General features: G+C 32.2%; 2 protein-coding genes across 3 annotated transcripts in view; one reads left to right on the top strand and one right to left on the bottom strand.

Moving 5' to 3' along the window:
- Positions 1–24,804, bottom strand: part of LOC130447969 (butyrophilin subfamily 2 member A2-like) — a 189,980-nt gene that overhangs the window by 11,688 nt on the left and 153,488 nt on the right. The gene's annotated exons all lie outside the window — the stretch shown is intronic.
- On the top strand, positions 12,482–14,195 carry LOC130447968 (pancreatic lipase-related protein 2-like). The gene is made up of 6 exons (XM_056785053.1): positions 12,482–12,618; positions 12,783–12,983; positions 13,107–13,364; positions 13,515–13,643; positions 13,728–13,977; positions 14,037–14,195. Exons 1-6 carry the CDS (start codon positions 12,561–12,563, stop codon positions 14,092–14,094), a joined length of 954 nt encoding a protein of 317 aa, XP_056641031.1. The 5' UTR covers positions 12,482–12,560; the 3' UTR covers positions 14,095–14,195.

Genomic DNA, 24,804 nt, shown 5'->3' with positions numbered 1-24,804 from the left:
GTCAAATTTGGTCTCCTTGGATTATTTTTTGTGTTTTCTTTGTTGGGTCAGGTACTTCAGGAAGCATTCTGGTGTAGTTTCTCGTTTTCGTTCATTTTATTTAGAAATCAAAAGAAATTTTGACAAAAATACGATACTGGATACTTCAAAAATATATTTCTAGATTTGATAGCTTCGAAGTGTATAGATCGCAATAAAAAAACTTTTTTCGACAAATTTTTTAGCGCTAATGTGTATAAAATCAAAATATCAGTTGATTGGCGTTTATAAATGATACAAATCATCCCGTACGGCTGTGTAAATAACCAAATTTTAATTATTCCGTAGAACTAAACGATGAATTTTGATTATAACGAACGCTACTTTCTAAAGCTTCGAGACTGTCAATAAAGCGAATTTTATTGGTTTCAGCTCTAAATAATTGAAAATTACTAATTTGCCGAACAAACCATTTCCACCAATAGGCGGATAGTACATCTTTTCTCTATAAATGTCATTCACGATTTCACGATATTCGTGAAAGCAAATTTCAAATAGACTAGCTAATTATTTTATAAAGCTACAGCAGCTTTAATATTGACAGTGTTGTTACTGAGGGTTGCCGACTAATTTCTATATGCCTGCGTACAGCTGATAACTGTCAAACATCAACACAAAGAGACACTAATAACACACAGAAGGGAAATTTAGAGATAACATACATGTTACTTATGTATTGAAACGATGACGATAATCGTGAGAAATACCATACCGGGTGTTTCATTAAAACAAAATCCAGTAAATCGAATGCGTATTTTTATATATCGATATCTGATTACAGAATCTTAATGATGAGAATTGATGATGAGAAATGAATTTTTGATTATAGGAGTCAACATTTTATAAGTTGGAATGCGAATAATTCCGATGAACGAATAGCTGAATGCAAATTTATGAAGAGAAAACAAAACGGCATATACATATCACCGAATACAAATACAAAACGAAATTTCCGGTTTTAATTATAATTGTCTGACAGGAGAGTACACATACAGACAGTGGCACACATGGAGTTCAGTTCTGTGCAATTTATCTCGAATAACATTAAAATAAATGAGCGAAATAACAAAGGAAGTAAACTAGTTAATTTAATAGTCTCCCGGATCGCATTCAACAATTGTTTTCTCAGTGCAACGACATGAACCGTTGTTTGAATTTTGGAATGCATGTTCTTCTCTCTATACTGACGAACTTTACTCTTAAAACCGAAGGCTTTACCGCAGTTTAAACGATTGTTTTTCCCTCTTAGAGAATTTGCATATATGTTGTTTATAAGTGAGAATTATTGTAATGGGTTGATTGAACGGAAAAAAACTCAAATATAATCATTTATTTATCATTCAGAATTAGTTGAGGGCTCGAGAGTTTACAAGGCAAAAAAATGCACAATCACTTGCCGATTGAAATCATATCGATATCATCTTTTCAAGCATTCCGCAATAATTTGAGGGGATATTTACTGGCAAGTGTCTTCAACTATTTAAACCACTTCTATTTTAATAATAATATCATGGAATGGACCCTTCATGGACCCTTGAAGATACCATGGACTGCCAAAGTGAGGAATGAGGATATTCTCAGGCGTATCAATAAAGACCGCGAACTCTTTAGCATCGTGAAGAAACGAAAAATTGCATATCTTGGCCATATAATGCGAGGCCATAAATATCGATTCCTTCAGCTGATAGTCGAGGGAAAGATTGAAGGTAAGAGAGGATTGGGACGGAAGAGGATGTCATGGTTGCGGAACGCGAGGCAGTGGACGGGTATACAAGATATTCAGACATTGATCCATACAGCTAGAGATAGAGAAGCCATGAAAAATGTGGATATGCATTAAAAGAAGAAGAATAATATTAAATTCCGGACATGTGTATTTTTATTTTGTTTGTTTTTTAATTTTTACAAACTTTTCTCTACAAATTGTAATAATTTTCCTCTGTCTCTCTGTTTCCAAATATTTTTTTTTTAATTGAATAGTATCGAAATATCAATTTTGCAAATTCTCCGTAGATTTCAATACAAAAATTGCGTTACATAAGATATATTTGGATATTTTTACGAGAACAAGATAGATATCGTGGAAGTTCCACTCTTCCTTCGGGTAAGCGAACCAAAAGCATATTTAAATATCCCTAAGGACGTGTCATATTTTGCTTGGAATCAGTAAGAGCGGGATAATATGCTTTGGGAGCCTTTTATATCAATGAATAAGTGAAAAAGTTTCGAGATGGAAATTTTGTATTTTTGTACCATCTAAATCCTATTACATCGACACACTTGAACGAAGATTTATATTGAATCGAAGATTGCAACAAAGCGTATACTGTATATCTGCTACGACATGATCATCTTAGGAGATATTAAACTTTTTTTCATTAAAAAAAAAATGATAATTTGTTCCAGAATCCGTTTCCTCATTTTTGATTCAAATGAAAATAAATTTGAAACAATATCCGAAATTATAACATCAAGTTCTTCGCTAGTGAGAAACCTCAAATTACTAGAATCAATCGATGTAAGAACTTCATAAATTAGAGTGCTTCGAGTGAATAAACTGAATAAATTCTATAAGTTATTGTTATGATCGAAGAGAACATGCTGGTCGGGTCCATTTATCTGTTAATAATGGTTTCGGGCCGACAGATGGTGTGCAAGAGAGAAGCGAAGTTATGTACTTTGAATAGACAGAAGCGGGTGCATGGAAATTGTCTTAGGCCGGTGGTTGTTCGACGTAAATGGTTAGTCAATAACTTTATTGTCTTTCACGAAGCGCACGATTCCCATTGTATGAGTATCGAAATTATTTCAAATAACCAACGAAAACTGATTAAGAAAATACGAAATATCTATCAATTATTGGTAGCAACTAGCCGCAGGAAAAATATATTGAATTCAATTTCAATTTTTTCTTTTGGTCTTGATTATCGGTGTTTTGATCTCAGCCTCGGAACCGCTTAAAAAGTAATTAGTTATCAAGTGGCTGTGCTAAAGCAATGACCAGGATGACATGGGATCCAGAACGTCCACATTCGAGTTAGAAACATTTTTAAACATTACCAATCGTGTGAGAAGGTCTAACATTCCAAAATTAAGAAGGGTAATATTATGGTCTTAATCTTATATCGCCAATAACATAAGAAAAATGGGATGAGTACTTGTCTAAATTGTTTACAGAAACAAGACCAGAGTTCAAAAATCAAAAACAGGACAATATAAACATCATCACATCTCCGCTTAGAATTACAATTAAAGAAGTAAAAGACGTTTGTCAGTCACTAAAGAATCGAAAATCTCCAGGCCCGGGTCAAATAGCACCAGAGTTAATTAAAAATGGCACTGAAAAACTTTTTTCTCATCTGCAAATGCTTTTCCAGAAGTGTATAAATGGCGAAGCGCTACCCCAAGAGTGGAAAACATCTTATATGACTACCGTATATAAAAAAGGGGACAGAGAAAATTGCGACAACTACCGGGGACTTATAGTGCTGTGTACAATATCCAGAATTTATGGAAAAATCGAACAGGAATATTGCAACATGGAGGCAGAAGAACAGGCAGGCTTCAGAGCGGGGAGGTCGACTATTGATCATTTATTTACGATTTCGCAAATAATTGATAAGAAAACCGCCAAAAATCAAGAACTCCACCTTTTGTATGTTGACCTTAAAAAAGCATATGACAGCGTACCGCAAACAAAACTATGGGATGCCTTGGAAAGAACAAATATAAATGCGGCCCTAATAAAAGCAGTACAAAAGCTTTATGAAAAGAGTAAATCATAAGTAAAAATAGGAAACAAGGTCTCAAAAGGATTCTCCATCAATAAGGGGTTAAAACAAGGATGCTGTCTGTCGCCCACACTCTTCAAGGTATACCTGGAACACGCACTAGCACACTGGAAAAGGAAATGTAAGAACATGGGCATTCCACTAATCGATTCCACACTATATACCCTGTGTTTTGCAGATGACCAAATAATCTTGGGACAGGACTACGAAGACTTAGAATATATGACAAGAAAGCTAGTAGAGGAATACAGGAAATGGGGTTTAGAAGTAAACTTTAGTAAAACGGAATATATGTGTATTGGAGGAGAACAACAAAATTTAATACTTGAAGAAACACAACAAAAAATAAGTCATTGTACAAAATACAAATACCTAGGCATGATCATCACTAATGATGGAAGATTAGATGAAGCAATAGCACAAAGAAATAACCAAGCAATAAGACAACTAAAGAGTGTATTGTGGGACAAACAAATATCCAAGGAAAACAAACATCGAATATACAATAGAATAATAAAAAGTATAACAACATATAGTAGCGAAGTCTGGCCTCTAAAAGAAAAAACAGTCAAAATGCTTGAAGCCACAGAAATGGATTATTGGAGACGCGCGGCAGGAATATCAAGGCTGGAAAAAATAAAAAACGACAGAATCAGGGAGATCATGAAGGTGCAACACACGATTACGGAAGACATTAGGGTGAATCAGTTAAGATGGTACGGACATGTCCAAAGAATGTCTGAAAACCGCATACCCAAACAAATTTTAAATTGGACACCACAAGGAAGAAGAAAGAGGGGAAGACCAAGATTAAGTTGGAGAGAAGGTATCGAGAAGGATATTCGAGAGAGAGAGGATTGAAAGAAGATCTTTGGGAAGATCGAGAAAAATGGAAACTGGGAAACGGAAGACGGCGAAGAACGTTTTAACCCGATTAATAAAAAAAAATATTATGGTGGTACATTTATTTTATATTTACGGAGATTATGAGGCTGGTTTTTCGCATAAATTAATGTCTTCGTCATTACAAACCTACGTTTGTATAATATAATTATTACCTTGTTACTGTCTATTTTCTTGATGAATTGGTTTGAATCCTAAATTCCATTTCTGCCGGATGACGTTGCTATTGATTACGTATCCATTTATCAAACTGGTAATCTACTCACGTGTACAACTCGCTACATACATTTTATAACTGTATTAGTGCCGAACTAGACGAGCGTCAGTGGGATATTCCGTTATATAACTCATAAATTTATTTATCTCGTTATCTTGACTGAATATTTTTTCCTTCAATTAATTAAAAATTCATTTCATTCATTTAGATCCTTAAAATCCTTGCCGTTGAATATTTCGAGCAACAAAGACGCACAACCTTTTTTTTTTAATAAAATCTAATTAGGTTGTGCTGGGAATGAAAAATATATTTTGCTTTATTGACGTGGTTGAACAGATCTTTTTATTAACGGTTTTCCGGAGGCGGTATCGTCATTGATACGGAAGTTTTTCGATAAATAACTCGAATAAGATTATAATTAAATATATACTGTTCAACCTCAACAATTGTTAATAATATAATTGAAATACGGAATCTAAATTAAATTGTCGTTGAAAATATAATTCAACTAACTACGCATTCCGAATTATCACTTGGAATTATTTATTGGAACGATTCATGGAAAGTTTCATCCCACAGCTGGATAGGTCCTTGGATAATACTAAAAAGTGAAATAATACGGGTTTGGCAGAAGTTATGCCTTAAAGAAGGAATCGCTGTAGAATTGAGTACGTGTTTAATAATTTAAAGGCTTCTGGTCGGACCCCAAGAGATTTCTGGCTGCTTTTTTTTCGATTCTTTTCCCCGGGATATTTATATCTTTTTCGTGGGATTCGAGAAAATTCCTTCTTCTTTATACCTAACAGAATGTGATGAATAAAATTTCAAAACTCACCTACAAAGAGTTTCACCTTTGGATTTTCGACTTTGTTTATATTTTCATTGGGGATTTTCTTCGGGAAAGTAAATGACAAAGGAAATTTGAACATTTTTATAAGTGACGATGTTTATTATTGTTTCAAGTAAATTAAAGTGAATAGAAAAACTTCACCTGTACTATACTCACGAGAAAAAATACCAAAACTTTTTCCATTAAAATCACATAAATTATATTTATAATACAAACTCAACGAAGATTTTGCAACGGTGGAGTGGATTTATACACACAGTATTTCTAAGTTACTTAATTTATTCATAAACTAAGGTCACTATTCGCTAAACTAAACACTAACACTTATTTCTAAACACTTAACATGATATACATATACCGATGTGTTCGGGTTGATATCAGATTATATACCGACTCCTCGTTGCTAAACAAGGACGTATTAATATCCAAAAGAGCTGTCGAATAGTTCCAGAAGGTAAACAAATAAATAAATATAGAGGCCTTCCTAGAAATTCCGATGATACAAACATGTTAAAAAAAACCGTCGCATTCGCCAAATTTTAGACTCTTCTATCATAACCGAACAGGAGCGGCTTCATGGTCCAGGTCGTGAACAGGTTCTTAACAATACTTTATACTTCAGAAGAATGAAATTGATATTATAATTATTTTAAGAGAAGCTATTCATTGAAAAATGAAATGAATGATTTCGGTTAGTCTAATATGAGTAATTTTGTTTGCTGTTGGATACGAGGCTAAAATAACGTGGAAAACCATGAAAAGAGAAAAGGAATTGCTTTGGAAACAATAAAATCTGCAACGAATTTCAATCAAGGGAAATAAGAAGTATCCGCAATCTGTCCTTTGGTGAATTCCCCAGCTTCAGGCGATCGGAGTTAAATCCCGAGATTTTCACGGATATTAAAAATGTTTGATCTGACAGGGGAATTTACTGGGAGAGTTCCGGGTTTTATGTTATAGAAAATATATTTGTTGTATGAATGAACGTGATTGGGGAAGTGGTTCTAAGAAGTATTGAAATCGATAAACGGAAAAACTGTGTACTAAAATGGAAACATTCATTATGAAAAGCGTTTCCTATCGAATTATATTAAACATAAAAACTCACAGCGTTGAAATAAATATTTAACAGTAATTCCCGAAAATTATTTCACGACATTACACACGATTATTGATGAAAAAGTTTTTGCCACAACTATTCAGACTAAAATTGATTTTCTATAGAAAATTTATTGATTCTTGAAGATCAATCATTTGACGTGCGTTATTTTTATGTTTTTATTTTTTTAGTTAGGAAGATTTATTTCATAATTTTAACACCGTGGAACATTTTTTTTATAAAAACCTTTCAATCACATCTTTTGATGTAACCTCTAATAGCTCATACTAGATCTATTAGCCAATTTTTCTCAATCTTTTCATGTTTCTTGGTCTTAAAAATGCACGATACAGCTAAGTTTACTTTTTTTTATAACTTATAACTCTAATTTTTAGCCACGACACATTATTAGTGACTTGGTCGTATTAAATAACTAATTTTTGACTTTGATTAATATTTTTATATAGTAAAATATCGTTTAAATGAGTTATTGTTGTGTATTTTGAACATCATGAGGTTACACATCAATTTATTGTTATGAAAAAGCTCGCGAAATGGCTCCTTAGACTGTCCCTGTCCAGATACAATGAAATTTCAAAATTCGGCGAATCCGCATGGCTCCTTTAATAATTTTTATAAATAGCCATCGCGCTTTTGAAGACTTTTTATTATAGAAGGCGGTTTATGTGTATTATTCCTTTTAAATAATTTTTAGTAAAGTTTATTTATGTATTTATTTTATTTCTTTTTGTTCTAGAACGAATTCTTCAAGTGATATTTATAAGTTGTGTGTAAATAAATTAAGAATATAAGAGACAGTGTTAATTAATTCACCTCACGAATAGAAAGAGGGCAAATAAATACGAAAAACGTTACATTAAATTATTTAATAGAGACACAGTTTTTGATATATTTCTTTTTGATTTCAATTGATACCCTGTACACGATAATCGATTAATTTAAAGTCGAAATATAACAGGTATTTTCCGTTTGAGTTAATTAAATCTAGAAAATTACTTAAATTAGTAAGTATTTTTTTCAAAAACCCTTTTTCAGAAGGGAAACTTTCGCTATTAATTTCGTTTGATTTCCGACCTTTACTCTACTTCATCTTCGGGGATTATATTACAGTCTTTAATTTACTTATACTTATAATTAACAACTTTCATCAAACTCCATAACCGTCAAATAAAGTTTGTAGCAAGATAAACGTAAATAAACTCCCGTAATCCAAAATACATTCCGAGCTGGTAGTAAATAAAATGCTGCGAATTATTAATTGCTGAAAACGATTTCGTTGCCATAATTTTCATCGGCGGATGAAAAGTTTGGTGAACTAAGTGACAATCTATAATATCGAAGGTATATTAAAGTTTTTCATCAAATTTCGATTCGAAAAATGAGATTTTTCTCAATTAAACTCAAAGTTATGTCACGAAAGATCAACACGTTCAATGATGTGTAGTTTTTGGCAACAAATTGGATTAATATTTGTTTATTTTGATGAAAAACAAAATAGAATCTGCTTATCTTCATTTTGAGTACTCTTGTTGAATTAAATTAACTGTTTGAAAATATAAATTAAACACAAACGTGCTACAAATAGCGAAGATATAATGTAAATTAGACTGTCCCTCGTCCAACTGTTGCAAAATCTAAACATAAATTCTTTATATTGATGAACAAAAAACATTTCGAAATTAAAAATATAAATACAACGGATTTCTATATAGAGTAATTTTTAAAAGCTCTTCGTATCCTAAATTACTTTTCATAATTCCCTAATTCTTTCGGTTTTTTCTTATGTTATTTCAGTGTGACTGATTTTACTGTTTCTTCTGTTTTTCTATGCTTATTAAAATCAGTTTGGATTTAATGTCTTCTTCTACGTATCTTCTAGATAAGAAATTGTGTTGTCGTTCTTGGAAAACAAAGCTATTTACCTTGTTCATTCTTCTATTTTGGAAAATGGAGAATCCTTATCCGTAGAAATAGTTTCGTCGCCGACAATCCCCATACGTAGCTTGCTGGTTTCTATAGTTAACGACATTATGTAATACGTATCGTAAGTAATATTATGTAAAACAGCTAATCCGTAAGCAAACTCCCTACTTAATTTTAAAGGCAATAAACACCGACACCGCAGGCTGGATAAACATGAAATTCATTATTGAATGTAAACATTGAATTAATCACAGATCTTCGCTGACTCCGCTGGAGTATCATAGGAATTTATAATTTAATATGCAGGAACAAACATAGGACGAGAATTAAGTATATTATCTTATTGATTATATACGGACGGTTTAGTCTAGGAGACAACAATCGCCGTACGAGAAAAGTTGTAATTGAATTTTGGAACATTCAGATGGATTTTCGAGTTTCCCCATCGACTAATCATAACCGCTGAACTGATGTCTAATTTATCTGCTAGGAAGAGATGTGGTGAATCTACATCCGACATATGGAAAATCCGACATTAATCATTAAAGGCACAGTTGTATTCAAAATTCGTTTAATTAAAAGTGATAAATCTTTTTCTCGTTAAATTTCATATTCACAAAGTAAGATGCAGTATTCTAAATGTCTGTTGTATATTTGTCTTGAGTAAAATCGTATGTAGTAATGAAGATAGAAGATTGAAATTTAAAGTAAGATAGATACGACGTGTTATGGAGATATGTAGAAACCATAAATAATACTAGAACGTATCACGGGTGATAGATTATAATATAGTGATTCTAAACTACGAAAGAGTGAAGACTAGATTCAATCAAATAATTTCTATTCACCTTCACCTTGTTATACGTATGTATTTTCGTTTAATATAGGAAGAAAATGAGGTCCTTATATCATTTTAGAGCGAACCGCTCTATCTGGGTATTAGAAGATAATACATTAATCCTCTTCAGGCCCTTTATGAAAATTCCTCGGTTTACGTGAAAACAAAATCCTTTTCACGTTCTCTTCGCAATTTCCTTTTTCAATATGAAGACGCATTCGCTAATCTTTCAGGAAATCATCATTTCACAGATATAAGAGTGTTATTTAAAATATGGAGTTGTCGTAAATTGAAAACCAATTTTCGGAAAGAGATTATACTAATTTGACGTTAGACGTAAACACATAGATTCGATAGGATTAGTCGTAATTAATTTTCGAAAAATTGATGAACATCGTTAAATCTATACGAAGTACCAACTCTCAAAAAACTAGGTGTAAAATTTCATTTCGATTAGTCAAAAAAAAGTCATTTAAGTGGAGCTACTTTTTTAATTTCGAAACAACGGATTCCTCACAATTTTGTATGTTAATTTATCATTTTTTCTTGATGTACAAGCTCAGAAATGTTATCCGAACTCTGCTGCATCGAAAAGAACCTTTTGTTAATCGGATTGCTGAATTTAAACGTGGTCGTAGAGACCAGATGATGATGAAGGTTCTGGTCGTCTAATTCAGGTGGTTACTCTAGAAAACATGAATATCTAATCGTAAATTGAAATTGCGAAAGATAACTGAGGCCTTAAAGATATCAGAAGACAGTATGTTTACAATAATGCATGAACATTTGACCACGAGATAACTTTTTTCAAAGTAGGTGCCGCGTTTAATCATAGTAGATCAAAACCAACGTGTTTATGATTCAAAGCAGATATTTACACAATTCATCATTTCACTCTGGAATCAAAGCGATTATGCTCTGAGTGTATTACAATCGGTGAATCACGTTTGAAGCTTTCAAACGCACAACCAAAACCACCAAGTTAATACTTTCTTATCCACCGTATAGTCTAGATCTGGCCTCCACTGATTACTAGTTAGTTAATTGAAGAAGAAATTGTTACAACTGAAGATTTTTTTGAGGAAAAAAACAAATCCGTCTACAAGTACGGCATCGAGAAGCTAGAGAATCCATGGAATGATTGTATTGCTCTCGAAGGAGATTACATTGATAAATAAAATCGATTTTAGTCCAAAAAAGTGTGATATGAGGTAATTTGGACTCGGAAAATTCAGGGTAGTGTTCAAGGATTGAGTTTGTTTCCAAGACTATAGAAAATTTTTAGAGATAATTTAACTTGTCGGATGATATACAGAGAAAACAACACGGAATTTCAGTTATTTTATTAGAATATTTTATCCTTTGCACAATGGTCCTATAAAAGTATTCCCGGTTCATATTTTATTCATATTAAACTCGACTTTTCACCTTTGGAATAAATGGAAAATATGTAGGCGAAACATTGGACATGGAATCTACATGAAAGTTCAAAAATTTTGTGAAAAAATTCCGAAATTGAGAATTGGGCGAAAACAATTTGCATACGACTAAATTTTGCTCAATAAAAAAGTAGCATATGAATTCTAGTCTTGATACACCCTGTATATCACAGAGGGTCAAAATATTTTTCTACTTATGGCGATGAATATCTATCTTTTCAATTTTTATTATGCTTAAGCCTCACTAATTAAAAAGGAGGAATGAGCAGAATGTCTCAAAGGGCATTTGCACCAATAGACTTGGTTTTTAAGATTGAAATATGTAAAGAATATCTCAAGGGGTAGAAAACTTAATATTCATAATGGAGTAGAGTCGTTTGAATACTTTTTGGTTTTGTTTTAGCGTTTCTTAGATGTAGTAGAATACAGACGAGAAAAGGTGGTCGTAAACTTTAGTTAAGGAGCTGGATGACGGCTTTTATAGCTTAAAACAAAAGTTGTGAAAAGGATTGGGTTCACTTCATAAATAAACGTTTCACAACATGAACAAAATGAAGGGAGAAATAATGTTTGCGACAACAATATAAAAAACACAAATCTAGTTCACATTATTTCTTTATTTGTAATAGTTTAAACAATTTTTTATACTGGAAATTTTTAGTTACTGGATAATGTCATGAATGGTTGTGTCCACCAATTTCTGTTTGTTCGTAGTGGATTTGAATAGTCGTTTTCGCACGTAGGGCTCCCGAACTAATCCGTAGGGATGAAAATTTAAGATGAAAGTGATCATTGCATTTCTTAACTGAGAGCAACATTTTGAGATTGGATGAAGGATGATGGGAAAAACTTAACATTTCATATAATAAGAAGTTGCGGTATAGAGAAAGCTTTGAGAATTTTCCATTATAACGAACTTTGAAATGATGAACTTTGAGGAAAGTCAGATAATATTTACTCTAGAAAAATTGTTTTACATACGAGACGTTATTATAAAAAAAATTATCATAGTTTTCATCATTTCAATTGAGTGAATAAAATATTATAAATTTTAAATATCAATCTCGATCGCAGAAAATGTATTAAAACAATATTCACGCACTTCTTACCTATTGAAACATTTGTTTTTGTTTTTAAATTATATTTTACTTCATATCACGGATTTTGACCTACGAAAATAATATAGTAGGTGACAAAAACCAATTGAAAAATGCCAGTAAATCAACTTCAATTGATAAAGATCAACAAATATTGTTTATTAATCGTAGTATCAATATATCCGATTAAAGAATGGAATTAAATAGATTTAATTTGTGATTATCGTCAAAATAGCTTCTCTTGTTATATACAATTGCGAGAATATTTCTAAGAATTTGTTTTTAATTGATAAGTGTATAAATACTCACATGAACAATAGATTGAATTAAAGTAACTGAGAAAATGAAGCTCTTAATATTAATAACAATTATTCTAGCTAAAAGCAGAGGCGACGAAGAAGGTGAAAAATTATTTTATCCATAAAATAATTATTAATTTAACTCGGGAATATCAGAAATAGTTATCACTGAATTGAAAGTTGTATTAACGGTAGAATAGAAAAAATAGTTGTTTATTTTTCATTATTTTATTAAGTTCATTATTTAAAAGTAATTTAATTTTCAGTTTATGAAGAAATTGATGATTATTCTGATGATTTGGATGCTCCTGCGATGCCGACACACCTGAGATCATCAACAGACATAATCTATCACTTCTATTGCCAGTTACATCCTAGTAACACTTTCGATATAAATATAAACAATGTGGATCTTTTAAAATATTCCAACTTTTCTGCAAAAAAAGATACATTATTTATAATCCACGGTAAGCTTTTTAACGTATATCATTGAATTAAGAACCTTAAAAATCCAAAAACGTAACTTTCAATTTAAAAAAATCGCGGGTTTCATATTAAGAAACGTATTTTTTTAATTTATAATTTTTAAGGGTGGAAAAATAACAATGAATCTAGTGTTAACCACAAAATTAGAGAAAAAATTTTGCATTATCACGACATTAACGTAATGGTAGTGGATTGGAGCAAGATGGCTGGCGGAAGTTATTTATCAGCTAAAAATTCAGTTACAAGAGTAGGAAAATACGTATCAGATTTCATACTCAAATTGAAGGAATTGTTTGGACTTAAATTGAGCAAAGTGAAATTTGTTGGACACTCTTTGGGTGCACATATATGTGGAAATGCAGGTAAGGCTAAATAAATTTATATTCATGATACCATACACGTTTTTTAAGCTCCACTTTACAAAAATTTTCTTACAAACTATTAATCAATTTGTTAACAAAGGGAATTGAAATTTAACCCAAAGTTTCAATTTCTTATGATCACATTCATAGGAGCTGCACTTGGTGGAAAAGTAGATAGAATCCTTGGTTTAGATCCTGCAGGACCTTTATTCACAATGAAAAATAAAGATAATAGATTGGATGCTAGTGATGCTCGTTTCGTACAAGTTATTCATACTAGTGAGTTATTATATTTTTCATCTCAATCTAACTTTTCTACAATTTGGTTTCGTCAACTAATACTTTTTCCAAATTATGTAACAGGCACTCCTTTGGGGTTCGGTGTGCCAATAGGGGATGCGGACTATTTTCCGAACGGTGGTTCTTCTCAACCCGGTTGTGGTTGGGATCTTATAGGTACGTGCGCTCATTCTAGAGCATATGCTTTGTACGCCGAAAGTCTGGGCTCCGAAGGATTCATTTCCAGAAGATGTAAAAACTTCGACGAATATAAAAAAGGTCGTTGTGAAAATACCCAGAAATCAGTAATGGGAGGTTTCGAGCTCGATTATAAGTAAGCACCTTTATGAATCATTTGATTATTAATTTTTCATTTCGTTTCAATGATTTTAGAGCGAATGGAACGTATTATCTCCGTACAAACGGGCATTCACCCTATGCTATGTGGTGAATATTGAAATTTATTATTATTATTCACGAAAATTATGATTTGTTACTAAATTTTCATGTTTTATCTAACGCTTTTGTAAAGTGTTGATCAGAACTAAAAGAAACGGCTTTTTATTTTACTTTACCCTTCAATGAATCCTTGTAATCAATTTATGAGTGAATTGAAAGCTATTTATATTGGAGATAATTGGAATTTCAGTAATAGGATAATAAAGAAAATATAACAAACTCTGGATTCCTTTTCAGTAAAGCAAAAAATCGAGTATCTTTTATAGATATTCCTTAAAAGAAAGTTGTTTTGTTTGTAAAAACAATTAAATATCAATAACTGAGTGTTTCAAATTTATACCTATTCATCGACCTTCGAATTCAATGATTACTGAAAGACGTATCATCAATATTCATCTCTTTTGATATAAAAAAATACCCCATATACTGAAAATTGACATTTGCCCCTTAGGGATTTTGTGGCTGCAATCTTGTTGTAATGGTATTGGAAGCTGAATTTAAAATCTCAATAGCCTTTCAAACTCCGATCTAAATGTCAGTGCTCGCGGGATTTTCGTACGGATATATAAAAATAAAATATAGGTAAGATGTAGCAACTTTTGAAAATGTGGTCAGATTCCGCATGTTTCCTTACAAAAGCTATTTGATAAACTTTCGATGTATATTTTTCATTTCAACGTTGATTAAAAACGTTAGCAAAAGAAGAAAAAACAAACATTTTCTATTAAATATTCCTTTATATAAGGAAAACAATGAAATATAGGAATTCAATACGTATTGTTTTATGAAAATTGACTTAACGGATGAGTAAACCTATTCAAATTTGACGAGATATGTACAATAAATGTGATTTTATGTCTGTTGATTGCTCAATAGATTCCTCATCAACCTTCAATGCCATAATTTCCACTTCAGAATGAACATTGATCATTCAAAATCCTAAATCAGCATTGTTTGGGTAAATTCAATTACACAGCTCTCCCTTTGTATATATATTTGGGAAAGATCTAGTTTAATGAATTCGCAAATTAGCGGGTTCCGCTCGAGAGGTGGTTACGCCTCTGTACGGCGAAAAAAAAAAAAACACACCAAGTCGTGCAGACCGTTCCGGAATTGTGGGCGTGCAAGGAATATTTGCATAAATAATTGGGTGGAAGGGACTGTTTGGGAAAAACCGCTACTTCGGTAGAGTCGTAGCAGAGTGTTTTAAATTCAAACTTGTAAAGTCACAAATTCTTGTGCAAAATGTGTAGTGATATCATGACTGTCAGTAATGCAAACGCTGAAATAGTATTCTGCTGAATGCATGAGAATCTCGAAGACAGTGATTTGTTACGACGCTATTTAAATAGAATATGTGACGATCCTTCTAGTATTTGACGAATGCGCATAAATTCAATTTTAGACAAATAAAACACAGAATTCCAATTTATTATTTCCTAAAAGTATGATGTGTCAGTGTATAGTAAAAATTCTTGTTATGAAATTTCGAACGGTATTGTCGTTTGAAGTATTTTCTTAAATACCAAAAGTTTATCTTCCTTCACCTTTGATTTATAACGTACCATATATTTTTAGCCTTGATAAAGATCGAATAAAGGATCGAAACAATTAAATTTAGAAAAACGTCGATATGAACCTTGTTTTAAGCCACTCTAAACAATTGGACGATGTTATGTTTACCTGTACATTCCAGAATGTTCCTTATTCGGGAGATTTTTTACATCCTACGCCCTCGGGGCCCTCTATTTTGACCTTTATTGTGAGTAGTAGAATCCTGTGAAGACATAACCAAGGTATCTTTGTTCGAGATTGATATTTCGGCATTGAACTGTTATAAAAAAAATCCTTTTACTCTATTTTATTTTTTGAAATTTGCATTTTAGTATTGGTCTATGTAACCACATTTCAAATTCTGCAATTGGATTGAATGTGGACGAATTGAGTGACCAGATTTCATGACTAATCCTTGGTGATGTGGCATTGTAGGAATTTAAAAGTAGGAACGTTTTTTCGTAGCTTTTCGTTGAGTTATGACAGTCCCATTTCTTGACCACTTTCTCTCTGATTATTTCTATCTATTGGAACCCCTCAATTTCAACACCTTTCTTTCTTATTTTTTGCATTATTGTTATTAATCAAAAAATTCTCGAAAATGATATTTTATTTCACCTAAAAGAGCAGCCATTTTAATTGAAAGTTTAAAAATAAACTGGACGGTAGAGGAATAGTACAAACTGTCTGTTGAGGTTTTCCCAGACGCCAGCTGTACAATTTTATTATACCGGGTAAACGGAGAGCTTTAGCAGGATTAACTAAAATTCGGTAACACAATGGATTAGAAGTAGAAATTACAAAAAAAAAATAAACAATCAACTCTATTCGCCCTCGTTGTATAGCTTCTCTTTAATGCCTTTAAATTGAGATGGAAGTTCCTAGAAGCAATCGTATTACTACTGATCACAGGATTTCGATGAGAAAATTAACAACGACCAGAACAGAATTTCACGATACAGGATAAAATAAATTCTGATAAATCGATAAAAAAATATTTAGAACCATTATCGGTTGTATAGAGAGCCGAAAAAACTGTTTATAAAAGCTCTAGTCAAGCTTAAGTGTTTTAAGAAGGGTTTGCTTATTTAAGCCTTTGTATATAATTAAAATGTATTATTACCAACGATAATTTTTACGGTGTTTATCGATACTGAAGTAAACGACGAAATACTTGAAGCAACTCCAAATATTTTTTCAAATATTTCAGTCTCCTAAGAGTTTCTGCCACCGCGGAGTTTCATATTTCATAAAGCTTTTTTTTTAAAACTCGTAGGTACGCCGACACACTCTTACTCGAACGATCTCGTTGTATTGCATAATGTTGAAACGGAGATAAGCTGGAAGTGAAGTTTTTAATGGCGCGGCAAAAGTTATATTTATGTTCAATAACGCCAACAGTTACTCAAGTTTGCTTTTAAAGTTACAAAAACCAAAGGAGATGAAAATAACCCCGTAATTTCCATATCCAATCAGTTTATTTTATCGTACCATTTTCAAATTGACTTTCAAGTTGCAGCTATTTGGAATATTTCTTTATTTTATTTGAATTTTTGAGGTCACGTGTCATTTCTATGGTTACAAGCTATTCATTATTTTAGATCTTACTCTTTGGTTTTAATTCTCACCGTTTTGTTCTTTAAAAATGACTCGGAAGCAAAAGTTGCACGAAATAGGGAATTTTCGGCTCACGCAGAGATGAGAAGACAACCTATAAGGCGGTAGGAAAGCTGGTCCTCATCATCCCAATTACTCCTGGCGAACCCTTGATGAAAATACAGGACCTAGTCCTAACGTAAGAAGAAGAAGTGAAACTCCTCTTCAGGCACGAGCTCGATCAGAAAGACAAGCCACGCCGCAGGCAGCTAGGAAAGCGACAGAAACGCCAGAACCAGAAACACAGGATTGCTGGGTATTTAATGGTACTGGATTTCTATATGATCCTTCAATTCAATATTATAATCATATTTTGATTGTTATTGTCTTTCGAACGAAAAGAAAAATAAGAAAGTATAACTGTTGCTTTCATTTATATGGATTCTTTTATTGGAAAAATCTCTTTACCTTCTCTTATGGCTTGAATGAATATATAATTGTTAGGAAAAACAAATTTAGCGTAATCGAGTCAATAGATTCAATTCAAAATAATTAAAATGTCAATACCATTGTAACTATGAATGGGTAGTTAGTAGAGGGACACTTCCAAAAACTGTCAGCAACTTCATTTATTGATATGTAATTGACAAAATATTTCACTCGTTGTTTTTAGAGAAGATAATAGGAGACATGAAAGTTGTTTTTTCATGATACAAAAGAGTTACATCGAATGATTTGACGTAGCTTCGACGCAGTTTTAATTTTCACATCTATTAGCGACTGCTGGTGACAAGTTGACATTTTTTTTCAAATAACTGCCGTTTAAATTGATTTTATTTGTAATAATAGAACTCCGGTAATAAAACACGTGAAGTCGAACACATTTCAAAGTTGCAACGCAAACAAACTGTTCAAAAACAAAACGATTTTTTTTTGTTCGGTATTACACAAGCACAATCTACCGTTAACAATATAAATTTAGCGAATAAATCGTGAATTAAATTCATTGTGTATCAATAGATAATAAATAATTACGTAATATACTGTTTATGACATAAGAGAAATTCGATTGGAAAAGACGCTGATTATGTGAACGGCTTTTAATTGTTGAAAATCAATCGTACACTAATAATATGACAGTGACAGAATGAATGAATGATTGATAAGATTGATTACAATCGGAAATGCCACAACAACAACGCGGTATACAGTACTTGCGACAATAACTGTTAATAATTGAAAAGTGTGTATTGAATCGAATACATTCAATTACGTATCAAATATGATTGCGATTTTGTGATCATCTCTTTTATTTTAATAAATCATCTAATTAAGAAAATTACGGCTCTTGTTAATTACGTACAGATTAATAAAAAAAAAAAAAACAAAAAAAGTTATTGAATCGAAAACGTGCGGATTTGACGAAAAATATTTTGTGTACAATGCTGATGCGACAACAACAGACACTAATGACTCGGTAGAGACGAAAATCGGACACATCGTCCATCAAATCCACTGGAACAGATCACCATTTTTCGAAAGAGATAAATGGCGAATGTGACGCCACCCACGGCGTTAATCAACAGGCCTTCATCCACGACACGAAAATATGTTTCTTCATTATACGTATGTGAAATCGGTGACGATACTTTAATCTACTTCATTAACAAAAACGATGGTTTTAAGTAATCGACAAAATTATCAAAAAAACTATCAAAGAATGGAGGTAATTTATACAAGAAATTTGAAATTGATTGTAGACTAACAACGAATTATGTAAAATATTCAAAATTTCATTGTGACAATATCTTCGTATTTCATTTAATTGTTTACGTGTTTCTTGTTGACGCGAACTGCCTACTTAGTTCCCAAGTTTCTTGTTAGTGGAATATGCTTTCATATTTTCCTTAATTGACAGCAACTCGCACAATTAGGTGTTTAGACGGAAATTACGCTCGCATCTTTGTCTCCTTTCGTTCGCTATTAGAAACGTCAAGGAATTTACAAAACCGCAATCAGTTTATAGCAAGATTTTTGGTTTATATTTTCAAAATAAAAAATTAATCGTACCTATACATATAACAACTTTGCAATGTATCGAAAATGTTCGATCTGTTGTTAAATTAAATTTTAACCGCATGTTCCGTTTAATGTGTCACTACTTGACGTTATTCAGAATCGAGTGAATTTTAAGGAAGTTTTAAAACGGTACAAAAGTCACGTAAGTCGTAAAAGATGCAGCGAATTGCTCAATACACTCCAGGTATACAGCGCCGTTTTAATTTTTAAAGGAAATTGTGAACAAATTGATAATAGTTGAGAACAAGAACCAATTTTTTATGTACACTAAAAGGTATAAAGATAAATCTTTGGTGTGACATATTTTTCAATTGTTTTGAATAAATTATACAGAAATATATAACCTTGAAGTTTCTCACCGTCCATCTTCATACTTCGTCGATTTTTTCGGTCTATTTCGACAGTTCTATAATCTTATTCAAATATATCTTTTGAGGACGAACCCATACGATACAAGTTGAGTCTTTAAGCTCTTGGCCAAATAACACTAATTAGAAAACAATGGAAATGAATCGTAACTTAAATCGTATTTTGTGAAGCTCAAACAAAAATGTGTTTATATATTAATTGGATTTTGAGATTACGGTTATTTATATGACAGATTTCGACACCTATTCGTCTTTATCTAGAATATTTTTGTCTTTCGAAATCGAATTAGCGAAAGAGGATTTATATTCTAACCACTAAATTATTTCGAAACGATTCCCAGTATTATAATTAAATCTATATAGACTTGAATAAGTACGGATCGAATTATAAAAATCGTCGATTCGGCAATGGAATTCTATTTAATCGAATTTATATTTCTTCGTTCTTTTAAATTCAAAAAACTGCAGTAGGTAAACACAAAATTTTCATTTCTGGAATTTCCACAATACGATCCACGATATTTTATCTATTTTCTTTTTAACTCAAATTATTTTCACAGCACTAAAACATTCATTAACTTTATTCTATTGATCTGTTTTCTACCTCCTGTTTCATCTCTTGTACAAATCTTCGTTTTCGTATTAATTACATATAATTAATTGCGATTTTTTAAACGTTTCTTTCCTAAATTTGTTTGTATCGTTCTTTCAGCATCAGCAGTTGTAGTTTCCAATCAGATTAATCTGATATAGGTAACATTCTTGATTGCGTTGTGTTCCAAACAACTAACTTGAAGTTGCCCCATGGGTTCACAAATCCCCCAACCCCGACTTTCAGTTTATTCAGTTTGCCATTCGGCTGTGTCCGCTTCTATTTACATTTTGTATGTGAATGTGCATGTGTGTATTTAAAATTATTTGCGAATGTGGTGACCGTACAACATCGCGGACAATAGGGAAAACCTTTAATTGTACGAGTGGATGAATCCTATTCCGGGATTCCACCGCATTTTCCGCGATTTCAAGTACGTACTTTGTTTGACACTAACGTTTTGTGGTGCTACAGAGCTGTTAGTATTCTTCAAATTCAAACACAACAAAGTGACTACAAATAAGGCTTTTCAGAGCAAAACTAGAAAATTTTACCGACAGAAGATAAATCCTAGTTGAAAGGGCGGTAGAGTTGTGATTTTTTGGCGACGACACAGCTCAAAACTCATCAATCCAGCAATGGTACATTGAAGTATGATATTTGAGGAATATTGTATTAAATTTTTATGAAGAAATATTAAAAATTACGGTAATAATAAAAAAGGAATCAAAAGGATTAGTGGAGTAGTTTTGGAATACCAACTTTGAAATGGTGAGATGTGGAAAAAACGTTTTACATGTCTAGTATGAAGATTAATAAAGCAAAAGAACATTTATTGAAGACTCTAGATACCACATAAGTTGCAATTTCAACAATAGGGGTTCCATTGAAGTGCATTGGTGACATTGCGTGTACCTCGACTCAAAAATAGCAAGCGGTTTGTCCTTGTATTGAAAAATACTCATTTCAATACGCATACCCCTCCTTAAGTCAAACAATTACCAAATTCTTGAACCAAAAATAATTTCCCTCCAGTTTCGTATTTGATATTCCCAATTTCTATCACATTCCAGTAATCGGGCATATATTAGTTTTTTTACTAACTGATGTTGAATATTTTTGTAAAATTCCGATTTTATTTTCATTATTATTCAATCGAAACTCTGGATATCGTGGTGGACTTTAATTGACTTCGAAACAATCATTGTTCTAAATAGAGTAACATTATTATGATTGCCCGGTCTGGTCAGAGTTTTAGTATTTAAGCCCTTCCGATGGGAACAAATTGCTTCGAGACTAACCGTCGAGATAAATGATAATGATTTTGTCAGCTAACGGAATTTATCTCGGCTGCTAGTGATGAATGACCATTACTTTAGATTGAAAGACTTATCAGACAGGATTATCTACAAACTGAAATCAATAAATTTGGAGATGTATGTAATATAATTCCATTACAACTCATCATTAGGGTGGACTGAAAAAATTTAGCGAAAATATCCTCTAAGATGACGATAAAACAAAACTTCTGGTCAAGTTTGTACTCTTAATATTAGTATTTAGAGGTGTCGCATCGTGATTTTTATTTCCCATCTAAATTACAGGAGATTTTTTTTTTAATTTTAACATTAATAGATACTAGCTTTTACCAGCGGCTTTGCTCGCATCGAATCCATTAAATAAGTGTCAGAAATCATTATAATAGAAAAGAACGAACTCTGTAGCTACATTAAAACTTGAGATATAGATCTTTGAATGTAGAAAAATTGCCAAAAACCTACAAAAATCCATAACTCCACATTGAAGTCAGCGCCTAGCTCCTCTTCAACTCAACCGATATAAGTGTTCAAAAACTCAAAAGAAAGAAGGTGTTTCAGTGAGTGTTTTCAAATCAAAACGAACTTTGTAGCTGTATTAGAACCTGAGATATAGATCTTTGAATGTAGAAAAATTGCCATAAACCTAAAAAAATCCATAACTCCACATTGAATGTCCGCGTCTAGCTCCTCTCTAACTCAACCGATATTAGTGTTCAAAAACTCAAAAGAAAGAAGGTATTTCAGCGAGTGCTCTCAAATCAAAACGAACACTGTAGCTATATTAGAACTTGAGATATAGATCTTTGAATGTAGAAAAATTGCCAAAAACCTACAAAAATCCATAACTCCACATTGAAGTCAGCGCCTAGCTCCTCTTCAACTCAACCGATATAAGTGTTCAAAAACTCAAAAGAAAGAAGGTGTTTCAGTGAGTGTTTTCAAATCAAAACGAACTTTGTAGCTGTATTAGAACCTGAGATATAGATCTTTGAATGTAGAAAAATTGCCAAAAACCTAAAAAAATCCATAACTCCACATTGAATGTCCGCGTCTAGCTCCTCTCTAACTCAACCGATATTAGTGTTCAAAAACTCAAAAGAAAGAAGGTATTTCAGCGAGTGCTCTCAAATCAAAACGAACACTGTAGCTATATTAGAACTTGAGATATAGATCTTTGAATGTAGAAAAATTGCCAAAAACCTACAAAAATCCATAACTCCACATTGAAGTCAGCGCCTAGCTCCTCTTCAACTCAACCGATATAAGTGTTCAAAAACTCAAAAGAAAGAAGGTGTTTCAGTGAGTGTTTTCAAATCAAAACGAACTTTGTAGCTGTATTAGAACCTGAGATATAGATCTTTGAATGTAGAAAAATTGCCAAAAACCTAAAAAAATCCATAACTCCACATTGAATGTCCGCGTCTAGCTCCTCTCTAACTCAACCGATATTAGTGTTCAAAAACTCAAAAGAAAGAAGGTATTTCAGCGAGTGCTCTCAAATCAAAACGAACACTGTAGCTATATTAGAACTTGAGATATAGATCTTTGAATGTAGAAAAATTGCCAAAAACCTACAAAAATCCATAACTCCACATTGAAGTCAGCGCCTAGCTCCTCTCTAACTCAACCGATTTAAGTGTTCAAAAACTCAAAAGAAAGAGGATGTTTCAGCGAGAGTTCTTAAATCAAAACGAACTCTGTAGCTATATTAGAACTTGAGATATAGATCTTTGAATGTAGAAAAATTGCCAAAAACCTAAAAAAATCCATAACTCCACATTGAATGTCCGCGCCTAGCTCCTCTCTAACTCAACCGATATAAGTGTTCAAAAACTCAAAAGAAAGAAGGTGTTTCAGCGAGTGCTCTCAAATCAAAACGAACTCTGTAGCTATATTAGAACTTGAGATATAGATCTTTGAATGTAGAAAAATTGCCAAAAACCTAAAAAAATCCATAACTCCACATTGAATGTCCGCGCCTAGCTCCTCTCCAACTCAACCGATTTAAGTGTTCAAAAACTCAAAAGAAAGAGGATGTTTCAGCGAGAGTTCTTAAATCAAAACGAAGTCTCTATCTTGAATAGAACCTGAGATATTGAGGATAGAACGTGTGTTTGTGAAAAACTCCCATAAGTAATGTACAGGGGGAAATCGCATTTAAGTATAACTTGAGAATGGTGAGAATTGGACGAAATGCGATGGTTGGTGGTTAATCTGTGCATCAATACCTTTCATTGAAAACAAAAATTAAGCAAATCGGTTGGATAGAACGCCTGAACGGACTCGGAATGGAAATCATCAATTTTTTTGATATATAAAATTTTTAAATTCAACGTGGTTAAGAGTTATTCGCAATTCAACCTGAAATAATATATGATGACTTTCACAATCTGTTATAGTTTTCTACAAAAAAATGTCTTAAAAACATAAAAAGTTTTTCGTGATTTATGTCATTTGTACTTTCCAAATTTATTGGGAAAAACTTATAGTTATATAGCGTTGAAAACTGATTTTAAATAACAAGTAATTAAACAAAAATCAAAAATTTTTACAGTACATCCATCTATATTGAAATCAATTTTTAACGTGCTATATAAAAATAAATTTGGAAAGAAAAAAATGAGAGAAATCACGAAAAATATGTTGTTTTATGTTTTTAAGACATTGTTTTTTGTAGAAAACTATAACAGATTGTGAAAGAGTTTACCAGAATTTTTTTTCTGCCATTTTTTCGAAGTAGCTAAAACGAAACAAAAATTAAAAGTTTTTTTTTGGCTCACCCTACTCATCATCTACCCAAGTCCGACAGTAACTTCGTTACCACTGACAATTATCGTTATTTATTATGATGACATACATTCTTTGCCAAATAGCGGGAATATTTTCTTGGTCCTTTGTGTTCATTTACCAAAACATATCTTGCCTAATGGTTTACTTTGTTTATTGTCCGGCAAACACGCAATAAAGAAAGTGAATAAAGGATGACAGTAGGGAGGGATGAATTTTAAAACGTGGTTAAATAACGGCGAGAATGTGGTAATCAGGGTAGGCTTTTGCGGAGAAATACAAAATACAGAGAAATTATGAAAAATAAAAATAATTAAGAAATATTAGATGTAGGGAATGGTAAAGTTTTTTGTGGTTTATGTTTCATAGAATTTCTAGAGTCATATTTATATTAAATACTTTGCTCT

Source organism: Diorhabda sublineata, chromosome 8, assembly GCF_026230105.1.
Source record: "Diorhabda sublineata isolate icDioSubl1.1 chromosome 8, icDioSubl1.1, whole genome shotgun sequence".
NCBI lineage: Eukaryota > Metazoa > Arthropoda > Insecta > Coleoptera > Chrysomelidae > Diorhabda > Diorhabda sublineata.
The sequence above is the reverse complement of the archived record's forward strand: the minus strand, read 5'-3'. Positions and strand labels throughout refer to the sequence as shown.

Bases quoted from the DNA above. Each gene is read 5' to 3' on its own strand.
- LOC130447968 (XM_056785053.1), top strand. From the start codon at position 12,561: ATGAAGCTCTTAATATTAATAACAATTATTCTAGCTAAAAGCAGAGGC. The intron at 12,619-12,782 runs GTGAAAAATTAT...TTTAATTTTCAG, and splicing joins AAGCAGAGGCGACGAAGAAG to TTTATGAAGAAATTGATGAT. The intron at 13,978-14,036 runs GTAAGCACCTTT...CAATGATTTTAG, and splicing joins GGTTTCGAGCTCGATTATAA to AGCGAATGGAACGTATTATC.